General features: G+C 40.1%; 1 protein-coding gene across 3 annotated transcripts in view; it reads left to right on the top strand.

Moving 5' to 3' along the window:
* The window catches only part of TTC7B (tetratricopeptide repeat domain 7B), a 277,659-nt gene that overhangs the window by 192,441 nt on the left and 58,765 nt on the right, over positions 1-26,453 (top strand). For all 3 annotated transcript variants that reach the window (XM_067556318.1, XM_067556316.1, XM_067556319.1), the window contains 2 exons: positions 3,350-3,490; positions 17,356-17,558. In XM_067556318.1, the coding sequence (XP_067412419.1) occupies positions 3,350-3,490; positions 17,356-17,558 (344 nt within the window). The remainder of the gene's footprint in view (positions 1-3,349; positions 3,491-17,355; positions 17,559-26,453) is intronic.

Below are 26,453 nucleotides of genomic sequence, written 5' to 3' on the forward strand. Positions count from 1 at the left end.
AGATTTGGAATAAGAAGGAAGGTCCTTTTATGGATCAGTGAATGGTTAAAAAGAAAAGAGAGGACATTTTTTACGTGGAAACAGGTAAATAGCAGGATCCCCCAAGGATTTGTAGTGGTACTTGTGCTGTTTAACATATTCATAAATGATCTGAAAAAGAGTCTGAACAGAACAGTGGCAAAATTTGTGGACGATACTAAATTACTCTAGATAGTCAAGTCCACAGCTGATTGAAGAGTTACAAAGGGAGCTCTCAAAACTGGGTGTATGGGCAACAAAATGGCAGATGGAATTCAGTGTTAAGTGCAAAGCAATGCACATTGGAAAACATAGTTCCAAGTATAAATACAAATTGATGGGTTCTAAACAAGCTATTGCCACTCAAGAAAGAGCTCTTGGAGTCATCGTGGATAGTTCTCTGAAAACATCTGCTCAGTGTGCAGTGGCAGTCAAAAACATCCACTCAATATGCAGCAGCTGTCAAAAAAGCTAACATAATGTTAGGAACCATTAGGAAAGGGATAGATAATAAAACATAAAATATCATAATGTTGTTATATAAATTCATGGTACTCGTACAACTTGAATACTGTGTGGAGTTCTGGTTGCCCCATCTCAAAAAAGGTCTATTAGAATTGGAAAAGATACTGAGAAATGCAACAAAAAGATGAGGGATATAGAACAACTTCCATACAAGGAGAAATTTAAAAGACTGTGACTGTTCAGCTTAGAAAACAGACAACTAAGGGGAATATGACAGAGATCTATAAAATTGTGAATGGTGTGGAGAAAATGAATAAGGAAATGTTATTTATCCCTTAATACAAGAGTCAGGGGTCTCTCACTGAAATTAATAGGCAGCATGTTTAAACATAAGAAAGTACTTCTTCATACAACACACAGTCAACATGTGGAACTCCTTTTCGTGGGATGTAATTCGATTTAAAGAAGAATTAGACAAATTTGTGGGGGATAGGCCCATTGATACTGGCCAACATGATCAGGGACTCAACCCCATGGTCCAGGTGTCCTTAAACATCTGATTAGCAGAAGCTAGGATTGGACAACGGGATGGATCACTCGATAAATTGCCCTGTTCTTTTCATTCCCTTTGGAGCATCTGGTATTGGCCTCTGTTGAAAGACAGGATACGAGGCTAGATGGAGCACTCGTCTGTCCCATCATGACCATTCTTATGTTCTTAACTAAGCTGTTATAATCTTGGTATAGTTCATAATTATCCTATAGAGTTATCTTCTCTTCAAATAAGTTTTACCACCAGGTAACTGTTACACTGAATGTTGATTTATCCCCTTATAGAATTACTGTAGTATACTGTTTACCTTCTATTGTTTTTATTACTTTAGACCTAGATGCTAGGGATGTGCAGTCTGAATAATATCTTTCTCAAATTTTGACCTGTTTAGAAGACACCAAAATATTTATTTGCATACTGAAAATTTTTTATGCCTGTTAAGGTTACATGGTTCCCATTGTACACCTAGCCTCCTGCTAGGGAACTCCTCCCCACTGAAGTTTGGTAGTATTAGAAGTGAGGGTTTGAATGATGGTCAGCAAATTTCCCTTTTCCTCAGCTTTTCTTCATGTCAAGGAGCTTCATCTCTTCCTTACCAGTTCCTCAAGAGACCTGAGGTGGATTCTCTCCCTATTAGCCATTTACAACAGACCATGTCAGCAATGGGAGCAGAAAAGGCCTCTCTGCTCTATTGCTGAACTAGTGCACAGATGGCATCAGGAATCCTTTAGACTTTTTAGCTGAGAAAGTTTTCTGAGCCGCTTGCTACGGGGAGGGAGAATGAGAGTTTACTGGAGATTCTGGAGCTTGTCATCTTTAAAAATAAGGAGGGAAATGATGGACTGGATCCTGGAATGAATGAGGTCACTGCTTTTAGAGCCTTTGCAGAACTGTTCAGACATATCAACACATTTTTCTCTCTGGTGCAAAAACAATAAAATACATACAGTAGTGTTTCCCAAATCAATTGGGAAGCAGGCACCATGCTACTCTGGGGGAGTGGAGTGGATAGACAGGAGAAGTACTGGGGTAAGTTAAGCAGTATGTGTTTGCATCCTTCACTTTAAATGTGCTCTGAGGTTACCACATTAGTATTGTGGGCAGTTTACTGAAAACCATCCATATTCTGTCTCTTCTCTGGTGAAGGCCTGTAATGTCAACAGACATGTGACCTGCTCACGATCACTGTTTTGAAGGCTCGGGCAAGCAATCACCAACCCAAGCTTTCATCTTTGGCTTCTGTGGTTCAGTTCAACATCTTCCTGTGAAGCATCTGCTGCTGGCCTCTGTATGAGGTTGGGTACTGGATTAAATGGACCTTGGGTCTGATCCAGTCTAGCATTTCCTGTGTTCCGGTTTTACTATCTCTGTAAGCAGTGTAAAACTTCTTATTTAATGAAGTCCCGTTTGAAATTTGAAATTACAAAACAAATTTACAGTGGATTTATAAGTATTTAAAATCACAATGAGAACTATAACTTAAAATGTTTATGGTCTGGATAGAAAAACATCAGCGCTGAAGATTCTCTCTTAACAATTATGTATTTACTACATTAATGTAATCTATAATGAGGACAGCATACATACTGAACTGGTAGAAAACCTATTTCATTTTTCATGAACTGTAAAAGGGATACTATTTCAGACTGGATTTTAATATACTTGAGAAAAAGCTTTATTTTGAGAAACTAATCCTTTCCATTTAGCACTTTCAAGATACTCTTCCTGCAAGGAATTCTATGCTAAACATTTCGCTTCAACATTGTTGACTAGCTAAAGTTTACATCCCGTGCAGTTGAATTGTGTATCCATGCACAGGCACATTGTGATCAGCCTATATATTTTAGTTCTGTCTTTCTTTTTTACAACCTATTATTAGCCTTTAAATAGTCATCTAATTGCACTCTGTGAAAAGACATTGCAATTACTAACATCAAAGTGCATGCAGCAACATAAAGATTACAGCATATAGTGCCATCACAAACCCTCTTTGGATCATTTGTACTCATAAATGAAATGGTAAGTTAAATCTTCAGTGTTATAGTGGCTACTCAAATTAGCATAAATACTGCTGCTAATATCATAACATGATTTTAGTGTGGATTCACTCACATTTCATGCATTTTACATAGAAAAAGACTGACAGCAAACAATCAGAAGTTAAAACCCAAGTTAGCTTTTTTGATGAAGCCTGTGATATGGAAAGGGTTAAGATGTAATATTTAACCTAGCATTTGTGAACATTTTTGTCTTTCTTCCTCCGCTCCCTTCTCTCCCCACACAGACTGATGTAATTTTTTATTACTTCTACAGGTTCAGTCCATGCAACGTCAATAGCAGCATCCAGAGTGGAGCAGGCACTGTCTGAGGTTGCTTCATCTTTGCAGAGCAGTGCTCCTAAACAAGGTCCTCTGCATCCTTGGATGACTCTGGCTCAAATCTGGCTTCATGCAGGTACTGGGAAACAAAAACAACTTTTTTTTCCTGTTCACTAACCTATGAAGCAGCAGGAATCTGTATTCATTTCATTCAGCAGGTCAGAATCTATTATCATTTGTCAACTAAAATTGGAGCTTTTAAGGGCACCTTCAAAATGTGTCATTTTGTTTCATTTCAAGAAAACATACAATGTTTAATTTATAAAATAGTGGTCAATAAGGGTGGCATTTAGTTTTTAATTTAATAATCTTTTCACAGTGTTGATATATTGTCTAAAAACGTCTTAGACTGTATTAAAGCATGAATTTCTAAAATTTCTCATTTGGCATATTTATCCTTGAGAATTAAGGGTTGCTGTCTTTTTGTGGAACTTCTTAATTAAACTTCAGTCACCATAAGAATGTTTAATAAACTTGGGATCTTATTGATAAAAAATAATACATATCCTAGTTTGCTGAACTTAATAATAAAAATATAGTTTTAATGCAAATTGTTCCTATCACTCTGAAAATGGGGCACAATATTCAAGTTGATTTTCCAAAATATATTCATTGGATGCATAGGTTTTAAAAAAAAAAGGGGGGGGGAGGGTGTGACTGCTTTTATTTAAAAAAGGGGTTTCTGTTGTTTTCCTTGTGCAAAAATTCAGTGTTACTATTACAAAGGGAGGCAGAAGAGTATTTATTAAAGATACTGCTGACACACCGTAATCATTGTGGGCTGGATGTGAAAGACGTGTTTAAAGTAGTGCTGTAAACACATTATTTAATATTTCAATAAAGTAAAAAAGTTGGACATTTGTTCATTCTCCTTTCAAAAAGGCTGGATGGAGGTAGATGGAGTTTTGTGGCAAAGCAAACAATAGACTGGGCCCAAAACTTGAACTAGGCCTCTGAAAAGTGCTTGCTGGTGCTTGGCCACTTGGTTGATGTGAATTTTTATGATACTTAAACAGGCAAAGAAATTGCAACTATTAAGTGTTTTTTTTTTTTCTGTATTTCTCATAATCAAACTATTATAGAGTTTTTTAAATTGCTTAATGTTTGGTTTTTTTAAAAAAGGGGGAAGATTTGTATCCTGGTATTGAGGCAAGCACTTACATAAGAAATGCTTGATTCATGAGCAAGATAGGATAGCAGCTTTAAAATGTGATTGCTGCACAGTGGATCAAACCTTTGCAGAACAATGGAGCTGTACCACTGTTATCTTTTTTAGGTGTTATGGTGTCAGAAGCTTCTTGAAAAGCTAAATAACGTGTAACATAAATGGCATGTTTCCCCTGGAGAGGGCGGGCATTTCATATATCATAACTGCAGCTGGAAGAAAAAACATTAGTACTGTATAAAAAATTAACTTGACAAAAATATCACTGAAGTAAACGAGTATCATTTTGCTTTTGTGACACCCGTCTAGTGTAAAAGTGATAGTGGGCTTCTGGGCTCTCCTTTTTGTGGCTTGCCTGTTGGGATGTCTGGTGGCATTTTCCTAACTGGTATATGATCTGGAATGGAGTTTGTGCCCAAGAGCTACCTGAAGCCTCACACTCAAACTTTGTCAGAGATTGTCACTCATGGCTGTGGAAGGTTATAGTGCATTGCATAATGGTTTATATGAAAACCATATTCTAATCATTCTTCTAAATATATGCAGTTTGAAAAGAAGTTCTGGATGGTTTTAGATACAAATATTGACAGGCAAAGTGAATTTACAGTTTACCATAGAAATTACAATTATACAGAATTGGTTTTGCTCTCTGTTTCCAAGATCGGTATATTAGCTTAAATATTTTTCATTTATACACTGTATTAATGATAACTTTAGTAACAATTGGGCATACAGTAAAAAGTAACCATATATCAAAGGTTTCTAAGAGACTGTCATTTAGCAAACTACCCTAATTTCTTCATTAGTATGAGTTTAGCATAACTTTTTCAGATTGTTGAAGTTCTTTACCATTAAGAAATAATCATGTTTATTTTTAGCATTGCCGTATTCCTTAGCATACTTAATTAGCGTTTTCTTGCATTGACCATTTTATTGTGTAGATGTAATTAGGTAGCAGTGCTGCCAAGTATTAATTATTTCAGAAATATAAAAGAGGGAGATCAAAAGATGTGGTAGTGATTAGTATGTTACTTTATTTGGCTGAAGTGCCTTAGAATTCCTACTAATTCTTACAGTTCAGAAAGAGGTGACTTTTCCTACGGAGGATAACACAAAGATTTAGAATTGGAATGGGCCTCTAGGGATAGTCTAGTCCTTTCCCCTGCATCATAGCATCACTGGTTTAAATATACATAAGCCATGCTAAGCAGGTGAGTGTCTGTTAGCCTTGAATATCTCCAGTGCTGACAATTTTCACGGCGTCCTCTCTAAGCCTGTTTTATTGTTTAACTCATCATTTATTTTTCTGCCTATTCATCCTTAATTTTCCATGTTGTAGCTTAAACCCATTAATCCTTATTCAATCCTCAATGCCTAATGAAAGCCAGTGACTTATCCACCGTGTGTGGATGTGAAACACGTCCTCCCCGCTGGGGGGAACCCTTTGCTCATTCACATTAGGGGGAGGTAGTGAGGAAGCAAGTGATGCTGGGCCTGGCGACTCTCCTCTCAATGACCCAGAGGAGTTCATTCCTGTACAGCCCATATCCTTCTGTTCCCCTCCTGCACTTACCAATGTGATCGGATCTGCATGGGGTCATTTCTCTGCCTCCTGACTGCAGCTACTAGAAGAAGAGGAATTGGGGGAAAGAGAGAAGAGACAACTAGGAGGCCAAAGCACCCATTAGGAACAGGCAGGGAAAAGACAGAGCACCCCAAATATGTGGGGAGGGAGAGAAGTACCTTTAGCACATGGATGAAGGAGAAGATGGTGAAGAGAACAGAGCTCTTTCAAAGAATTACTCTCCTCTGAGCCCTCGCCACTTCATCTCTGTTACTTAACTCAGCACATAAGATTGGTATTTTGTGTAGTGTTTCAGGGTGATTGATGTACATTATTTTTCTCAGGCATCCAAATTACCTTTCCTACTGTGACATATAGTAACAAATAGATTTAGTTCTGCATCTTGAAAAAGGAGCTTTTCCTATAGAGAGGCTGTCAGAAAATGGTTTGGGTCAGAGAACCATGATGAAAGTCCAAAGCGCAGCTGTTTTTTCAAGATATCTTTATCACAGTTATAAGGGTTATTTATATTATACAGCTATCACAATATGCAGCTGTAAAATCTATTTTATACTTATGGAACACGTTCTCTAAATAAAAGCAAAGATCACCATGTAGGCTATCACTTCCTTTTGATGAGGTGGGTATCCAAGATGGCTATCACTGCAGCTGCTTTGAAAACTGCTTTTTAAAGGCCATTGTGCAGTAGTGTTGCATTATGTATCTTACTCTAGTGGAAGTAAAATTGCGAACTTAATTACATTAACTTGTGCATTAATATAATGTAAAAATGTACTATTATTCCTCTGATTGCCAGAAGCTGGGAGTGGACAATAGGGGATGGATCACTTGATGATTGCCTCGTCTTTTCATTCCTTAGGAAGCACCTGGCATTGGCAACTGTCGGAAGACAGGATACTGGATTAGATGGACCATTGGTCTGACTCAGTATAGCTGTTCTTATGTTAAATCATAGAAATACAGTACAGCAAAAACATGTGAAAGGGCTTTATAACTAACGCAGCCTTAAACTGACTGTAATATAGCAGACACAGTTCTTGAGAGTATGGAATTTGTTCTAATTGTCATGAATTTGGAAAAGACAGCTTTACTTGCAAATGGTAGAACCATGAGTGAGTTATGGTGGTCAATCTAAATAAATAGCAGCCCTAAATATTGATGGCTTTTTATTTTCAGTTTCTCTCCCTTTTTTCTATTTGCAGTTGTCACAGATTTGTCTCCCCATTGCCGCAACCTCACATCTTCAGTGCTCACTGTTATCAGGCAACGTCAAACTTTGAATGGATTTCCAAGTTGCACTGCAGAGGTGGAAACTAACTGACTTATCTCGAATGTTAATCAGAAGAACTTTGTAACTGATAATGCTGCTGTTCAAACACTCTCTAGTGTGTCCCAATTAAGGAAACAAAAAGTACCAGTCTTTAAAACACTTATTCTTTTGGGAGGTACATGAAGACTGAAATCACTTATAATTTCCTCTGTTTCATTAATATAGGATTTATTCACACTAATTACAAAGCCACAAAATGCATTAGAGGAAGCATGAAAATAAAAGTAGATAATACAGAAAATGTATTGGATTGGTTCACACTGCCAATATGTTTTATTACAAAGGGACCATAGGATAGCAATGGACCATAGGATAGCAACCATATTGGACAGAGAGTGAAGAACTTGAAAGCATTCTCCAGGTTGGGGCAAGAGGAAAGCCTGCAAGACACAGCTGCCTTTGTGTTTTTGAGTTCATATGTCTTCAAATTGCAGTTCCCCATTTCTTCTTTGAGAAATTCCTACCCACTCACGTGACTTTTTTTGTCTACCTTTTCTGAATGGCTTGTTTAAACTTGCCTCACTGATTGTAGCATAGTAATTTTTTCCTCTTACAAATGATTTGCATCTTATTTAGATTAAAAGGCAGCTTCTCTTCTCTTGCACCTGGAGTCCAAAGATATCATCACTCCTTTATTTGTAGACTTCATACTGAATTAGCCCATAAAGGATTGAGGTGCTTGAATAATTAGGTCAGTGGTTTGCCTTGAATAAAGTATTCTGTTTATCAGCTAACCAAGGGTTTATCCTCTACATCTATTCTTAAATGTAGATTTCCAATCTCTCTTGGAATTTAAAATATGAATTACATTATATGGAAAACACAGAGTGTGCTTCTATTAACAGTTTATTAGTTACAGGAATACCTACTAGTTAATAGTGTCAAGCTTCTTCATATAAAACCCTGCTATCTCCCAACGTAGTTTTATCTTGAACTAACAAATAGTAAAATAATTTCCAAAAGCTACGCTTGCTTGCCCCTATTCATCAGCACTCATTACTAGCGTGGTTCTGACTTGACTCCAGACAATGAGTACCAGAAACTGAACTGTGTGAGTTCTTTTAAGTTAAGATTCGTCTACACTGTTCTGCAGTTCAGACTATGGAGATGTGAATAGCAATGTGCACCAAAGAGCTGCACTGTACCTTCCCCATTGTGGATACTGTGGGCATGAACTAGAAGGTTTCTAGTTTGCATTAATGTTGTCTTGTTGGAAGAGGACCACTTTACTGCAAACTAGGAACCTTTTAATTCATGCCCACAGCATCCACACTGGGGAGATACAGCATAGCACTTTGGCATATACTGCTATTCAGACCCCGTAGTCCAAACTGTGGGCCAGTGTAGACATGCCCAGAGCCTCTGTGTACTTATCTTTCAGTCTAGAATCGTGGTAGCGGCTAAAAATTACTTTTAAGTAGGTGGTTAATTTCTGCATGTTACTTGCTAATAATTATAGCTTTCACTTAGCACCTTTCACAGTCTAAACTAACAGCTATTCTTGGAGTATGCACCATCAGATGTTTCTGGTTCCCTCAAATCTTGCGTTAGGACTTTTAAACTCATGAAGCAAATATTTCATGAAAGCATCAAGTTACTTCTACGACATAGTATGTGACTTTTATTCAATCAATCACTAACAGTATAAATGATGAAAAAGGAAATACAAGTGCTGGTCCTTATGTATATTCTACTATGGGTGTGCACATATGCTACTGTGCAGCATCAGAGAGTTCTTGCAAGCAGTATCCATTGGTCTCCTGGTATCATCCCCCGCCTCCAAATTTGCCTCAGGACCATTGGTATCTCATGGCTGAGAATCCTCATAATTCCCTCCTGAAGCACCATACTGACCATACTGGGGAACATGGGACCTGTATGCCAGATATACTGAGTCTGTGCATTCTGACAGGAAATCAATCCATCATTCCCCTCTAAGGGAACAGTCAAAGCCTCCTCCTGACCTCATGGAAGAAGAAAATTTGAAACGGTACTGACAAAATTATCTTCTGGATGTCCCCAGGAAGCAGTCACCCAGGCATCTCCTTCTCCTCTGAATGATGATAAACAGTTTCAGGATGTATTGCAAAGGGTGAGTAAGGAACTCCAAATCTCCCTAGAGAAGGTCCAGGACTCTCAACACAAACTCCTAGATATCCTACAAACCACAGGATCCAGTTGAAAAGCACTTCTAGTTAATGAAGCTATTCTGGAACCTGCTAGATTAGTCTGGCATACACTAGCCACATGCGCCCTTACTCCCAAGCGGACAGAGGGACACAGAAGCACTATTTCATTACAGCTAAGGAAGCAGAATTTCTTTTTACCTACCCTGCACCAAACTCTCTGGTATTCTAGGCTGCCGCAGGGAGATTGAGACAACATCTTAAATCTACTCCTGACAAGGAGGCTAAATGTCTAGATTTGTTGTGAAGAAACATTTTCACATCTAGCCTTCGGTTTCATACAGCAAACTATCTCCACTATTCCAAATTCATAGATTTTGTAGACAAGCTGTCACAGCAGCACAGAGCACTTCCAGGTTCTTATTGAAGAGAGGAACCTGGTGACCAGAAACGCACTTCAATTAGTGGTTGATGCAGTAAGCACATCATCTACGTCAGTGGCAACAGCCACTGTGATGCTCCGTGAGTCATGGTTGTAAGCTCCGGGGTTTCCAAGGGAGGTCCAAAATACTGTTGAAGACTTTACACTTTGATGAGTCCTCAATATGTTAAAAGATTCTGGGGCCACTTCTGCTCTCTGTGAGTATATACACCTGCCTCAAAAATGAAGTATCACGGGTAGCTTTACAAACCTAAAGCAGCATCTCAACTGTTTTATCAGCAGAGGTCTTATGACCCTCTTTATAAGAGAAAAAGTACAGAAGTCTCGTTTCCATGCACCTCCCATGGCTATAGCACCATCTCAATCCCATCTCCTGGCAAAAATATATTTTTGACATGAGTTCAAGAGCTGCAAACCATTTATGATCCCACCACTACTTGACCCCCACATACCATTTGGGGGTCATTTAGCACTCTATTTCCACAACTGGAGTACCATAACAAAGAGTAAGTGGGTGTTAGATATTATCTATAATGGCTATGCTATCGAGTTTACTTTCCTATCTCCTGCAAATCCCTCCTCCCCATCCCTCTTCAGGAACCATTCTCGCAAGGGGATTCTCAGGCAGGAAGTGGAACCCTCCTCCAGCAAGGAGCAATAGAGCACATCCTTCAACATCAAGGGAAAATTTTTACTCTACATACTTCCTAGTCCTCAAAAAGACAGGTGTTGGAGACCTATCCTCACTGTCCGCAGTCTCAACTGCTTTATTCACAGGCTGAGATTTCACATGATCATTCTTGCATCCCTGGAAAAAGATGTATGGCTTACAGCTCTTGATATGAAGGACGCTTACTTTCTTATGGATATTCACCCCACCCACAGGCATTTCTCAGATCACTTTTGGTACAAGGTGCTCCCATTTGGCCTTCTCAATGCCACCAGGGTCCTTATCAAAGTCTTTCTGGCAGTAGGAACTCATTTTAGATGGAACAGCTTCATGGTTTTCCCATATCTTGACAATTGGGTTCTTGTTGCCAAGACATATCAGGATGCCTACAAGTTAACCTCATTAATGCTTCATCTACTTTCTTCCCTATGAGTCACTGTGAACTTGGAAAAGTCTGTCCTCACTCTGACACGGACTGTAGATATCACAGGAGTCACTCTAGATTCAGTCATAGCATGAGCTTATCTACCAAGAGGCAGGTTTCTCACCATAAAAAACCTAATAGATCAGGTTAAACGCAACCTTTGAGCTTCAATCAGAACTTATCTTTCCCTTCTGGGATACATGGCTTCAAGTACTTAGCTAACTCCATCTATGTTGACTTCAGGCGTGGTTCCAGACTGTGTATTCACCAACCAAATGCAGCATGAACACCATAGTTAATTATTCCTTTTGAGAGTAATGTCTTCCCTGATGGCGGTGAGTGTATTCCTATTAGGAATGTGTGGGCCTCCCCTTTCTACTATCCTTGCCAAACAAGATGATCCTTGCAGCTGCCTCTCTTAGGCTGGGGAGCCCACATAGACAACCACATGGCACTGAGCACTTGGACTCGAACTGCAAGAGTCCGCGAAACTTGCAAGGTTTTTCTACAGGTCATCCAGTCCCACCATGTTTTCATGATATCAGACAACATGACAACCATCTTTTTCATCCCCAGGGGGATGGGAGTGGTCAGTTCTCTTCCCTCCCTTCCCACCCATGTAGAAGCGGTCATCCTGTGGAATTGGTGTATCAGGGATCGAATCACCCTGTTGGCAGCATATCTGTCAGGAACTCAGAATGTGTTGGCGGATGCCCTCAGCAGGCATTGTGCTATCAATCGTGAGTGGGAGTTGCACAATTTAGTAGCAAACAGCTCAATGGGGACCCCCAGCTGGGATCTGTTCATCTCCCAAATGAACGAGAAATGCAGCATATACTGCTGCCGAGGAGCTCTAGGACTACACTCTCAGGTGATGCACTCCTTCCCTGCTTAGACCATCAGAGCTATGCCTTTCCTCCCTTACGGAAAATTCATCAGGACAGGGCATGAGTTATTCTCACCACCCCCATCTGGCCCAGACCCTTTTGGTTCCCAAATCTCTCATCACTGTTGTCCTTTCCTGATCTTTTGACCCAAGAGAAGGGGAAGATCAGATGTCTCAACCCCAAGTGCTTTATCTCATGGCTTGGTGTTCAGTTAGGCATCAACATTAGAATATTACTGCTCTGAAGCTGTATGAACCACTTTTCATAATAACAAAAAGGATTCCACTAGGAATCGGCCAAGTGGAATCAGCCAAGTGGAAGCATTTTTCCATCTGAGCACAGCACATCCTCAGTCAGCAGATATTTCCCTTATTTTGGTATCCCTTCTTTCCCTCAGTTCTACACAGTCTACCAGGCAGCAATCATTGCATGCCATCCACTATCATATGATGTTCAATTTTCACTCACCCATTGACTACCAGATTCTTAAAGGACCTACCTATAATTTTCTCGCCAGTAAGGAATTTCAATCTTGTACTTTTGGCACTCACTAAGCTTCCCTCTGAACTATTAGCTACATGTTCCATGTCTCACTTATTAATGAAAATTGCATTCCTTGAACTGGGAGCCCTAATGGTGGATTTGTCATACACTGTATTCTATAAGGACAAAGCCTCGTTGCAATTACATCCAAAATGCACCCCTAATTAATTTTAGAGTTTCACATGAACCAATCATCCCCTGGCCAGTGTTTTTTGTGGAACCGCATGCATGTGAAGGAGAGGAGACTTTGCTCCCTCAATGTACAACGTGCTCTAGCCTTTTGTCTGAAAATGACAAAACCAATTAGAAAATTGCCTAGATTGTTTCTTACTATAGCAGAATGAGTCTGAGATCAAGCTGTATTTTCCCAGAGGATTTGTAAGGGGATCTTGGGCCGTATCCTACTCTGTTACCAATTGTTGCAGCTTTCATCTCCTAAAAGGATGAGAGCTCATTTTACAAAAGCACAAGTAACTTCAGTGGCGTCACTTGAGGGAAGTACCTTTACTTTACATTTGCAGAGCAGCTATGTGGCGTTCCATCCATACAATCATGAAACATTATGCTCTAGTGCAGAACTCCTTCACTGACTCATCCTTTGGGACATTAGTTCTCCAAATGGCTCTGCCAACTGCACCCTCACACTGTCCTCCTGTTTTCAGTTACCCACAGTGGAATGCACATAGGGACCAGCACTCAAAGAAGAAGAGGTTTCTTATCTTATAGTAACTGTAGGTTCTTTGAAATCTGTGGTACCAATCTATTCCATTACCTGAGAAGGAACTGAAGAGGCAGTTGGTCTGCTCTGCCCTTTATGCCTTCAGTTGGAAGCACAAGGAAGGCAAGGGTGCATGCATGGACCAACAGACATTGCTTGCAAGAATTCTCCAACTCCAGGTGCATGGAGCATGTGCACATACCTAGAGTGGGATTACAGATAGGGACTTCAGATCTCAAAGAATCTCCAGTTACTATAAAGTAACCTCCTCTTACTGTCTGCTTATCTCCAGTTTGTAAGTGTGCATTATTAAAACTGTGTCTCAATTCTTGTAACACTGAAAAAAAATGAGAGAGAGCTTAAATTTCTGGCAGTGGAAATAATTTAGTGTAAATAATCCTTGTTTTGCTTACACTAAGAAAAACTTTTTTCTCTTGAACTAACAAACACTGACCACATAATTGTTAAATGGCATTATGGACAGTGAAGGACCCAAACCAGTACTCTCCTCTGTTAAAATAAATATATTTTTAAATAACCCTACTTAGGGTTTTCTTTTTTATACTGTACTGTACTGTACTCTCAGCCCACAAACTAGGGCTGCAAACTCTCTTCAGTTCCTACCAACAGCTGATAATGGGTGAACCTCAAAATGGTTATCTAAAACTCCCAAGTTTGGACATCTATCTAACATCTTGAGGTCTTATCCTTTTTTCTCTGCATCACCGTATCTCCTCCTGGTATATACCCCAGCTTTTCCATCCCTTTTCTCACACTGTTCTGTTCAAAGACTCTGCTCCTCTTCCTCCTCCAAAGTATAGTCACTTTCTACCTGAACTCCCTGGCCTTAACATGCCAGCTCTTAGTTCCTTCCCCATTAAAACTTCTATCTTCCTGACTAAAAATACAGACTTTCCGTCATTTCCATCTTGTCTTAAATTTGACCCACTGATCTGCAAAAGACTTCTGTTCTCTGGCGATATATGTTATTCCTAAAAGATGAAGTAATGGTGTTTGTTAATCAAAGTACATTATGAAAGAAATGTTCATGTAAATTCCCAGAACAGGCAAAGATTAGTAATTCTGAACCTTAAGTGAGTGTTCACCCATCTCTATCCTTTCCTGACCTTTCTGATTAATCACTCACTCTCATCAGTTTCCGTCTTCAGACTTTCATGACTCCTTTCCTCTATTGGTTCTTCTACCATTCAGGTGGTTGTTTTTCAGTGTGTCTTAGATGTGTGTTCCTCCTAGTCTGTCCGTTTTACTATGTCTTACCCATAAGACTCCGTATTTGATCCAGGCCTCTTTTCCCTCAACACTGTGTCTCTAGGTGGTACTACCTACTCACATGACTTCATCTACCATCTCTATACAAACAGCTCTGAACCTCTCTCTCTACTCCTGATCTGTTTCTCTCTAGTCAATGCTGCATCTCTTACTCTTTCTCTGATATCTCAGCCTTGGATGGCTCATTGTCAACTTAAATGTAATGTAACCAAAACCAAACTCACCATGTCCTTGTTTCTCTGGTTCTATTGACCCCCACCATCCTCCTAGTTAGTTAGGCCTGAATGCTGTTTTGATTCTTCTCTTTAGAACTGCATATTTAAGAAACTAAGTAGTTATGGGGTGAGAGTATTGTCATAGTTCAAAAGCTAGAAGAGAGAGGATACAAAGAGTAAACATAAATGGGCAGTTTTAATCATGGCAAAAGGTTGACAGCAGGGTTTGTCAAGGCACCATACTAGGTCTCATGTAATATATTAATTAATGATCTAGAAAGGAGGGTGAATGAGGTAGCAGAATTTGGAGATGACAAAAAGTTGTTTAGGTGGGTCAAGACCAGAAAGAACTTCAGAGAGACCTAAACAAGCTAAGTGAATGGGCAACACAATGGCAAATGAAATTCTGTATCGATAAATGCAACGTAATGGAGGGAAAGATTTCAACTACTCCTACACCTCAAAGGATCTTACATTAACCAATATAAGCTCAGGAAAGGGACCAGGTTGATAGTAGAAACAGCTCAATTAAGGCCTCTTCTCAGTATGCGGATGCATTCAGTAAAACAAACAAGATGGTAGGCTGCATAGGGAATTGGATAGAGAATAGTATAATATCATTATATAAAGCAAAGCAGTGGTGCAGCCTCTTCTGGAATATTTTGTGTAGTACTGGTCACCCCATGTCAAAAGGAACACTGCAAAATTAGTGTGGGTTCAGTGAAGGGAGATGAGAATGATTAAGGGCTGGAAAAAACTCCTGTCTGATGAGAGTTTGAAAAGATTGAGGATGTGTAAACTGATTGTGGAGTTTACCACCATCAAATGTCATAGAAGCCAAGGATCAACAAATCTAACTATTAGAGATTAGGATGAGACATAATGTGAGGGGCAGCAGATTATTCCAGTTCTGCCCACTATGTCATTCTTACTTACACCTTCTCTCTCTGACTATCCACTTACATTTATAAATCAGCTCTCCAGGTAGAACCATCCATCACATAAGGATATAGGTGATAGATGCTATTTTAAAGATTCAAGGTTACTTTTAACCTCCATAAGTAACAAAGAACTCTTTTAAAGAACAGTATACATTTTTAGAAAGCATGTAAGGAAAATTTTGTAATTAAACCATCTTTGAGATATTCAAACTATTTTTCACTTGTCCAAATTTGTCCTTTAAGACTGCTTCATGAAAATAATCTGCATTATAATTAATCTGAAATGCTTGTCATATCTGTTTCTGTTGATAGCATGAGTAGTGTAAAACCAAAAAAGTCAATGAAGGGGCAAAAAAAAAATCTATAATGATGTAAAGATTAAAGGGCATCTATCTGCTTTTCTTGGTATGAAGACAAAAAATGGAGGAGGAAGAAGAAGAGAAGAAAATATATATATTTTTAATTATCAAAATTTCTTTGAGGAAACTAAATTGAGTGGGCTCTTATACTATGCATATTGACCAGCTTTGTTAGTGCCTAGGAACTATGGTTGTGATTGTTGTCAGAAATTAATACATGACAGGTGTTCACTAACTGAAGACTTATGTTCTCTCTTTCCCCTTAAAGTTGATTAGACTGAAGTAATATTAATTGTTATATTTGTTTGATATAATTCTTTATCTCAAAAAATGGTGCCTTAAAATTGATTGAGATGCATCCCATCATACTGAATTTATTTAAGCCCTTCTCCAAAGACCATTCACTCAGTGAAAAGGCTCCAGTAGACATTGGATTGAGCTCTTAATGTCCCTACCCTTTTAAATAGGATTGATGTATTACTCCAAATAATGTAGTGTGAAAGTTGGCTTGAATAGAAGAGGTGGATCCAGAGTGCTTTGACTTTTTAAATGCACACGGTTTGTTATAAACTGTGTTATGGTAGCATCCAGAGGTCCCAGTCAGGATTTGTGGCCCAGTTGTGCTGTACAAACATAGAATATAACAGTCCCTTACTCATCCATCATCTTTAGTCCCCATCTCCCCTGTCCCAGAACAGACTTTAAGAAGAAAAGGTTTAAATAAACAATAGGAGAACTTGGATTAGATTGCCACTTAAAATGGTTGGAAACATGAGCAGATGCCACTTCCCTCTGCTTTTGACTTAAAAAATCATGTCAATAACAAAGCACTTTTCAGTCAGCTCAATAATTGGTGCCTTCCAGTCTGATACCCCAAATTTGGGGACACAGTGGTTTTCTTTAATAGTACTAGGGTATATGCTGATAGGTTTGTAGAATCACCAATGTCTATTAATGTTACCTGTTGTTAATGTTATCTTGTAGTACTAAAACATTTCTGTTAATAAGCTCTCAACTATCTGGAACAGCAATTGTAAAAAATTAATGAATTCATGTTGCAGATAGAAAAGCTGCTTATTTTCTAGAAGATTCATTTTGGGTCGTTTATGTGGCAGTTTCTTGTAAGCTTCGGTTATGACCCCTCTGGAGTGAAATAGCCTAATTCAGTTGGCGGGAAATGCAACAGCTCCTGCAATGTTTTGGCATATTAAAAATACATTAATATATCTACTCTTTTCTCCCACAGCTGAAGTCTACGTAGGAATTGGGAAGCCTGCTGAAGCCACAGCATGTATCCAGGAAGCAGCTAACCTCTTTCCAATGTCACATAATGTCCTCTATATGAGAGGTCAAGTGGCTGAACTTCGAGGAAATATTGATGAAGCCAAACGCTGGTATGAAGAGGCCTTATCTATCAGTCCTACCCATGTAAAAAGTATGCAGAGACTGGTAAGTCTTAGAATCATAGAATCATAGAATATTAGAGTTGGAAGGGACCTCAGGAGGTCATTTAGTCCAACCCCCTGCTCAAAACAGATAAACATTTTAACTTCCAGTTGGGCTACTCTGTTTTGGGAGCCTTTACATTACATTTGGGGGGCATTTACATTATGGTTCCCCAATTTTGAGACATTTATAACTCATTTAAATTTATATTTGACCTCAATTGATTAATTTCCTTGCTGAGGTGCACTTTTTTATACACTCTTTAAAAAAAAAAAATCAGTTATTTGTTAATTGGAGTCAAAGAAAGGGTACTGGTTTTTGCCATTTTCATGTGAATTTTGCATTCCCTCTAACAAAAAAAGGGCTTCGTTTTGCAGAGTTTAGCTCACAATATGGATTATTTGTTTTGAGAAAAATTAAACAGCTGAGTTTGACTACATCTGAATAGAGGCTACTGTGTATGTATAATATAGATCTCATCACCTTTTTTGTAAATGCATTGTATTCCATGCTACATGTCAAGTGCATAAAATTCCCATTGATTTAATTGGGACCCATATGATCATGTTTAGTGAGAAATTTACATGGTGAGCGTTAAGCTTTTAGCACAGATTTTCAAATAAAGAATAATATACAAATTCCAGACAAAAGACAGAAGTTCTAATATTGTTAGAAGATCAGTTATTAAAAGGAGTGGTGCTGAAATGATGCCATTCACACTGTCAAGTTTATAAGGTGAATTTAATTTTTTGACTAAAATACATCAATGGATATGACTACAATTACCAAAACCAGTGAGTGTGAAATTCACCTAGGTACAGAAGACGAGGGCAAGGTTCTGAAGCACTGTTGGGCTGCATGGGTGGAGTAGCCATATGTGAGTTTCTGCACTTCTGTGACCTTTGGGAGTTGAGGGAGGATCTGGATGTGTCAATATGAAGGGGCTTTTGGGAAAGGGATAGAAGAATCACTATTCCAATTCACAGGCTGGAATAGCAACTCTGAAACCTTTTACCAGAATGAGAGTGGAATGCTGTCCAATTAAGCAGAAAAGGGGGTGAATTCCACGCTAAGAGTAAATGTATAGCCTTATTAAGTACTGGAATAGGTTAGTTCTTCAAGTGAAGTCCCTGGGGGTGCTCCACTCCAGGTGTTGGCGCGTCCTCACATTCTTGATGGGAGATTTTGTCAGCAGTGCCCATCTGGGTTGTGCATGCACCGTCCCCATCTCACTGTGCTGTTGGAGCCCTTTTTGGCATGTGCTCAACCCGACTCCCTCAGTTCCTTCTCAACCGTCCGCAGTCTGAGATGGAGCTCTCAGCAGCTCTTCACAGCCCGCTTCAGAAATCGTTAATAGTTTATTTTTCCTCGTTAAAGTTAGTTTGTTTACCTGTAGTTTAGAGTAATTTACCTCAATCCTTCCCTTACCAAAAAAATAAAATTTTTCCTCAGACTTACCACGTAGTTAATGTTTAATAGAAATATCATGTCGGGCTCTCCTGGCTTTAAACCATGTGCCTCATGCAGGGACCCTGTGCCAGCTTCGGATGGGCACTTGGAGTGCATTAGATGCCTAGGCGAAGGGCATATCACCCAAAAATGCGTCCACTGCAAGAAACTAAAATCTAGAGCCAGGCATAACAGGAATCTCCACCTGAAGCTTATGGAAAGATCTCTGACACCTGCCTCAGACACTGGACGGGGTAACAGCTCTTCAGATAAATCTCAAAAAAGGCACTCTACACCACCTGCAATGGAGCAGAGTAAGAGAAGCAGGTCACTGGGAATGGACAAAGGAGTTGGTACCAAAGAGGCTGTAGATTCCTCTGGTACGCTGACTTCCACAACAAGGAAGGACTCTCACTGCTCCACTAAAGACCTGAGAGAGAAAACAAAAGAACTCCAATCCGATATGACGCCATCAAAAGTAACAGTCTGCAAAATGGCACAGCATAGGCACTGATACACACCTCGGTGCCAACGAGTGGCACGGCACTGACATATACCAAGTCCATGACATTGGCACAGATTATACCCGTGGTGACTACGGCACCGACAACATCTGAGGCACCAATGACGCCGATACCATCAACAGTGACAATGGCGTGGACACAAATCTCTGCACTGAGAACTGTCACGGAGCAGACTACGGCACTGACACTAACGACGGAGTCAATGACACCAGCCCCATGAAAACATACCAAAAAGCGTAGGCACAATGAGAAGGAGGAAGAATTCTCATCACTATATGGGACTGACACTTCCCCAGTGCAATTCAGTCAGGAGGATCCCATTTCTCCCATCTCCTTCTCCAGTGATGAGGAGTATAAAGGTGAACAGGCTACCTCTTCCCCCCCCCCCTTCCCCCCCAGAACCATCACCTAGGAGGCATCCAACCAAACACTGTCCAAATTCTGGACATCCGTCATACCTATGGCCTGGACCCCCATGGTTCGCTCCACCAGTCCCATATCGCATGCACTGGCCTGGATGGGACACCTGGTCTGCCTATTCCACACCACTCAGTAGACCATCAACCTCCCAGGGATACAGGGAAAGATCACCCTATAGACCTCTTCCAACAGGACCCGAAATAACCGGTCCTACAGAAGAACAGGAGGACATTGCAGAACAAGAGAGAACTCCATTGGCACACAACTCATCTTCACCAGATGAGGCCATAGTTCCCCCATTTCCTACGACTGCAGATGATTTTAAGCAGTTTAAGGAGTTGTTTAAGAGGATGGCTGACAGCTTGGAGATTCCACTCCAGGAGGTGGCAGCTTCACAACACAAACTACTGAGAATAATGTAGACCTCAACTTCTAAAATCGCTCTTTCCATGGATGATGCCTTGATGGAGCCTGCCAATCACATCTGGCAAACGCCCACCACTATCCCTCCTACTTGCAAAGGGCTGATAGAAAGTATTACGTCCCCACTAAAGATACCAAGTTCGTCTTCACCTACCCAGCTCCTAACTCATTGGTCATAGAAACTGCTAACCAGAGGAACAAACAACAACATAACAGATCAACACCACATGATAAAGAGGACAAAACACTAGATTTACTTGGCAGGAAAGTCTACACCTCAGCTACACTACAATTGAAGGTAGCAAATTACGCTGCATTCTTGTCAAATTATGACCACAACAATTACACGAAATATCTCAATTTATTGATTGCATCCCTGAGGACGAAAAGAACAGTTTCAGTCCCTCATAAAAGTAATACAGTTGGTTGTGAGAACCATATTGCAGGCTTCCCTTGATGTTGTGGACACCGCAGCTAGAACAATGGCAACTGCAGTTGTCATGCGCCGGGCATCATGGCTCCACTCCGCAGCCCTTCCTAAACAATTACAGACGACGACTGAAGATCTTCCTTTTGATAAAGCAAAGCTCTTCACAGGTAAGACTGATGATGTCATGCATAACATGAAGGATTCTAGGGCTACACTATGCATGCTCAGAATCTATACAGCTGCAACAAGAAGGAGAACTTTTAGGTACCAACTGTATAAATCTAGGTATCAACATTATCAGCAAAACAGACAGTATGAGCAATCATGCTCCATACAAAGGCCCCAGCGCCGCCAGCAGACAAACCAACAGCCATTGACATCTCAGGCTGCCCTCCTAAACAACAATTTTGAGAATTTGGTCAAGGGTTTGCACGACCACCTCCACCCATCACAGCCAGAGTCCATAACATCCACCATCTTGTTCAAACAGCACCTACACCCCTTTTACCAACACTGGGCAAGCATAACAATGGACAAATGAATACTAGAAATTATCCGCTCCGAGTATACTATCCCTTTTACCTCCATGCCTGCAATCCAAACCTCTTCCCCGTTCTTCAGGGACTCATCTCAAGAGCACCTTCTGCAACAGGAGGTAGAACATTTACTCCAAATAGGTGCCATAGAGCATGTCCCCTACCAACACAGAGGCAGAGGCTTCAATTCCCATTTTTTCCTCACCCAAAAGAAAGCCGGGGGTTGGAAACCCATTTTGGACTTAAGAAAACTGAACACGTTTATAAGGGTACAGAAATTCAGGAAGGTCACTCTGGCTACCATATTACCGGCTCTGGAAAAGGGGGATTGGTTTTCAGCCCTCAACCTTCAGGATGCATATTTCCACATTACCATTCACCCAGCTCACAGAAGGCTCCTAAGATTCACACTAAGCAACAACCACTATCAATACACAGTGTTACCCTTCAGCCTCTGTACTGCTCCAAGGGTCTTCTCCAAGATCCTTGCCATCGTAGCCGCCTACCTTTTCAGACTAGGGATTACTATATTCCCCTATCTGGATGATTGCCTGATAAGGGCATGCATGTACGTGGGGTCGGTTCAAGCAATTCACACGACAAGGACATTATTTCATATGCTAGGACTGATGATCAGCTACAAGAAATCTACCCTACAGCGTATGCAACAGCTAGAGTTTATAGGCGCGCACCTGGATTCTCTCACTGCCAGAGCGTTCCTACCAAAAACCAGATTCAACACCATCTTGAACCTGGAATCTATGATAGAAAACAGCCTGACCTTGAACGTATGCACATGCCTCCAAATGCTGGGGCATATGGCAGCCACCACATTTGTAGTACAACATGCACCATTGCACATGCGAGCCCTCCAAATGTGGCTCGCAACAGTTTACAAACCATGCAGGCAATTGTTATACAAAAATGTGGTAATGCCAAAAAAGATCAAGAAATCGTTAAAATGGTGAACACAGCCCAGCAACCTTCTAACAGGGATTCTTCTGTTCATAAGGGAAACACCCTCCATCATGATCACTATGGACGCATCACTAATCGGATGGGGAGCGCACCTACAAGAACACACCATTCAAGGAAAATGGTCAATGCAGGAAAGGAAATTGCATATAAACTTTCTGGAGTTACATTTTGTCCGCAATGCCTGTCGGCAGTTCCTACCTCTCATAGCAGGAAAAACTGTAAAAATCATGATGGACAACTTGACGTTATATATCAATCGGCAAGGAGAGGCAAGATCCAACTCCTTATGTTCAGAAGTAATAAGGAAATGGAATTGGTGCATAGGCCACAATATCCACGTATCAGCAGCATAGTTACTTGGTATTCAGAACACCACCACAGACAATATAAGCAAGAAATTCGGCAACTATCACAAGTGGGAATTGCACAACGAATTCCTGGAAAACATTACAACAATGGGGTAACCCCACAATCAATCTATTTGCGACAGCAATGAACCGCAAGTGCCATTACTTCTGATCAAGAGCGGGTCTGGGCAGAGGATTGATGGGAGACACATTCCTCATCAATTTGAATACAGGTCTCCTTTATGCATTCCCATGATATCCAAAACCATACACAGAATACGCAAAGACAAAGTGATGGTGATGATAACAGCATGGCCCAAACAAACATGGTTTACTTACCTGACAAAAATGTCGATTCGCACACCAATCTCTCTCCCACTATTTGAAGTGGGACAAGGGATGCATCATCCATCTGCATCTGAAGAAGTTACATCTAACAGCATGTCCTAACTTGTCCTGACAAACGGAACTACAATGTTCCGTACCAGTGAGACATATTTTACTGAATAGCAGAAAACCTGCCACTAGGAAAATTTACCTTCAGAAGTGGCATAGATTCTCCTTATGGTGGCAACAGAGACAAATCAACGCAACAGTAGTGCCTATCCCCATCCTACTGGATTACCTCCTGGAAATAAAAATAGCAGGACTATCAATGAGCTCACTTAAAATACACCTAGATGATATTACTACCTTCCACGATCTCATAGATGATACCACAATCTTTGCACACCCAATTGTGAAACGTTTAATGATTGGTATACAAAACCTGTACCCTGATATACATCCGCCCACAGTACGTTGGGACCTCAATCTGGTCCTTAAGAATCATCATCAAGCCACTATTCAAGCCCTTAGCGACTTGTTCTTTACTGCACATGTCAATGAAGGTATCATTTCTAGTAGCAATTACATTGGCACGACATGTAAATGAGCTCGGAGCGCTTATGACCCACCCACTGTATACAATATTTCATAAAGATAAGGTAAAACTGCGACCTCATCCTAAATTCCTCCCCAAAGTGTCATCAGCATTCCACCTTAACTAAAGCATTCATTACCTACGTTCTATCTGAAACCCCACGCTAATACACAGGATGTGGTCCTCCATATGCTGGATATCAGACGAGCCATTGCATTTTAACTAGAAAGAACAAAACCCTTTAGGAAATCTCCCAAACTTTTCATGTCCATTACAGAATGCTCCAAAGGCAACTCCATATTCAACCAAATACTATCAAAGTGGATTTTCAGCTGCATCTACACATCTTACACACAGTCAGGGGTAACACCACCCCAAATGGTCAAGACACATTCAACCAGATCAATTTCTACATGTGAAGCCTTCTTGCATAACATGCCAATCACGGAAAGATGCAAAGTAGCTGCCTGGGCTTCAACTCACACTTTCATAAAACATTACGCAATTGATCAGGCATCAAGACATGATGCAGCAGTTGGACTTTCAGTACTCTCCTCCATTCAACCTAACAACTCCAAAGTTCCCTCCACCAGTTGAGGGCACTGCTCGAGAGTCATCTGGAGTGGAACACCTACAAGGACACTACTCGAAGAAGAAAAGAGGGTTACTCACCTTGTGCAGTAACTGACATTTTTCGAGATGTCCCCCCCTGTGGGTGCTCCACTACCCACCCTCTTCCCACTACTTTGGAGTCAAGCATTACAGCTCTTCAATAGAGAAGGAACAGAGGGGGTTGGGTTGCACGCACACCAAAAAGTGCGCCAATGGCGCTGTGAGATGGGGACAGCGCATGCGCGACCCTGGACGGGTACTGCTAACAAAATCTCTGATGAAGGATGCAAGAACGCGCCAGCACCTGGAGTGGAGCACCCACAGGGACACACATCTGGAAGAATGTCAGTTACTGCACAAGGTGAGTAACCCTCTTTTCAGATTAAAAATAAATGGTTCACCTTTTCCTTACCTGGTGAATTCGAATTGTATAGCTCCCCTGCATTGATTGACAGTGTCAATAGCAACTAAAACATTGCAGGAAAACACTCCCTGCTTTATTTTAGGTGCTTGTGATGTCAGTTTTTCCAGAAAAACATTTGGCAGGCAGATGATGGAGGGACCATTTGTCAAATATTTTGTGTTAAAGTGTAAAAGTGTTTATAATGTTTGTCAGCAGACTAGACTGTTAATTATGAGTCTTAATTTTTTTCTTTTTCCTAAAACACTTGCACTTCACCTTTAGCAGTTTTAAGGAAGATTTAATATATTTGAACTCTGATCTGTTTTATTAGATTTTTGATTAACTGTATGGGACTGTTAAACTTTTCTCTCATTGTGCTAGGAAAATGTTTTTAAAGACTCAAATTCCCTTTGCTGCATAGCAGAGTATCTACAATCAGCTTGTCAGACCCAACCTTTTTATTCAAAAGGATAAGCTAGTTTCTGCCTAGGTGCTTATGAATTATTCAGAGAGGTATTTCTCATGCATCCGTAAGGGGAACATATGAGACAAAAGTTCAAATAGGAAAATAGCACAGGGAAAGTTTTATGTTTCACTTTTCCAGCTTTTCAAGATACTTGAGCCTATTCACAAATGCCAAAAGGATCCCTTTCTGAAGGCAGCATATGGCAGACTAAAACCAGTGTAGTTAATATACAACTTCCATTTTTTCTTTTTTTTTGCATTTTTTTCTTTTGAATTGACTTTAAATAAACATTCTTTACGAACAATATACTGTGCAGAATGAATAATGCATTAGCTTTCTTATGAAGTTTGCAAGATTAAATATTTCACACTCATTTCTAGTCTTTTACTGTCAAAGTTTTGAGCATTTGTGCCTCAGTGGTTTAAGATGTTTCAGAATGCTGACTGGAGGATACTCCGCAGCATTTCAGTGAATTTGCCAATTCCTTAAATATTTTTTCTTTTAAAAATATGTTTGTAAAAGCCTGGTCTATTATTTTCAATCTCTCATTTTGTTTAAATAAATCTCAGCTGTGTACTTAATGGGGCCAGTATAGAGACAAAAATTTGTGATGCATGTATGTGAATTTTAAGAAAAAAGTTATATCAGTAAAGCTTTAAGCATGGAGTTGTCTGTATAACTTCATATAACAGAACCAGGAAATGAGAAGACACAGAACGATTCATAGATTCCAGGGCCAGAAGAATTTACTGTGATCATCTAGTCTGACCTCTACAATACAGGCCATAGAACTTCCCCAAAATAATTCCTGGAGCATATTTTAGAAAAACATCCAATCTTGTTAAAAATTAAAAAATCCAATCTTGTTAAAAATCATCAATGATGGAGGATCCACTACATCCCATGGTAAGTTTCTATGGTTAATTACTCACTATTAAAAAATGTATACCTTATTTCCAGTCTGAATTTGTCTAGCTTCAACTTCCATCCATTCGGTCATATTATAACTTTCTCTGCTTGACTCTAGAGCCCATTACTAAACAATTGTTCACCACATAAGTACTTACAAACCATAATCAAGTCACCCCTTCTCTTAATCTTTCTATGCTAGCTCTTTTTTGAATCTCCTCCATTTTATCAACATCCTTCTTCAATTGTGGACAGCCGAACTGGACACAGTATTCTAGCAGCAGTCACACTAGTGCCATATGTAAAGGTAAAAATAACCTCTCTACTCCTACTCGAGATTTCCCAGTTAGTGCAGTCCTTCAATGGATAAGCCCTTTTGGCCGGAGCATTTCAGTGGGAGCTCATGTTCAGCTGATCATCTGCCACAACCTCCAAATCATTTTCAGAATCACCACTTCCAAAATAGTCCCCCATCATGT

The sequence above is a fragment of the Emydura macquarii genome, unplaced genomic scaffold (assembly GCF_026122565.2).
Source record: "Emydura macquarii macquarii isolate MOO-44397 ecotype Brisbane River unplaced genomic scaffold, CSIRO-AGI_Emac_v2 contig_1713, whole genome shotgun sequence".
NCBI classification, from domain to species: Eukaryota; Metazoa; Chordata; order Testudines; family Chelidae; genus Emydura; species Emydura macquarii.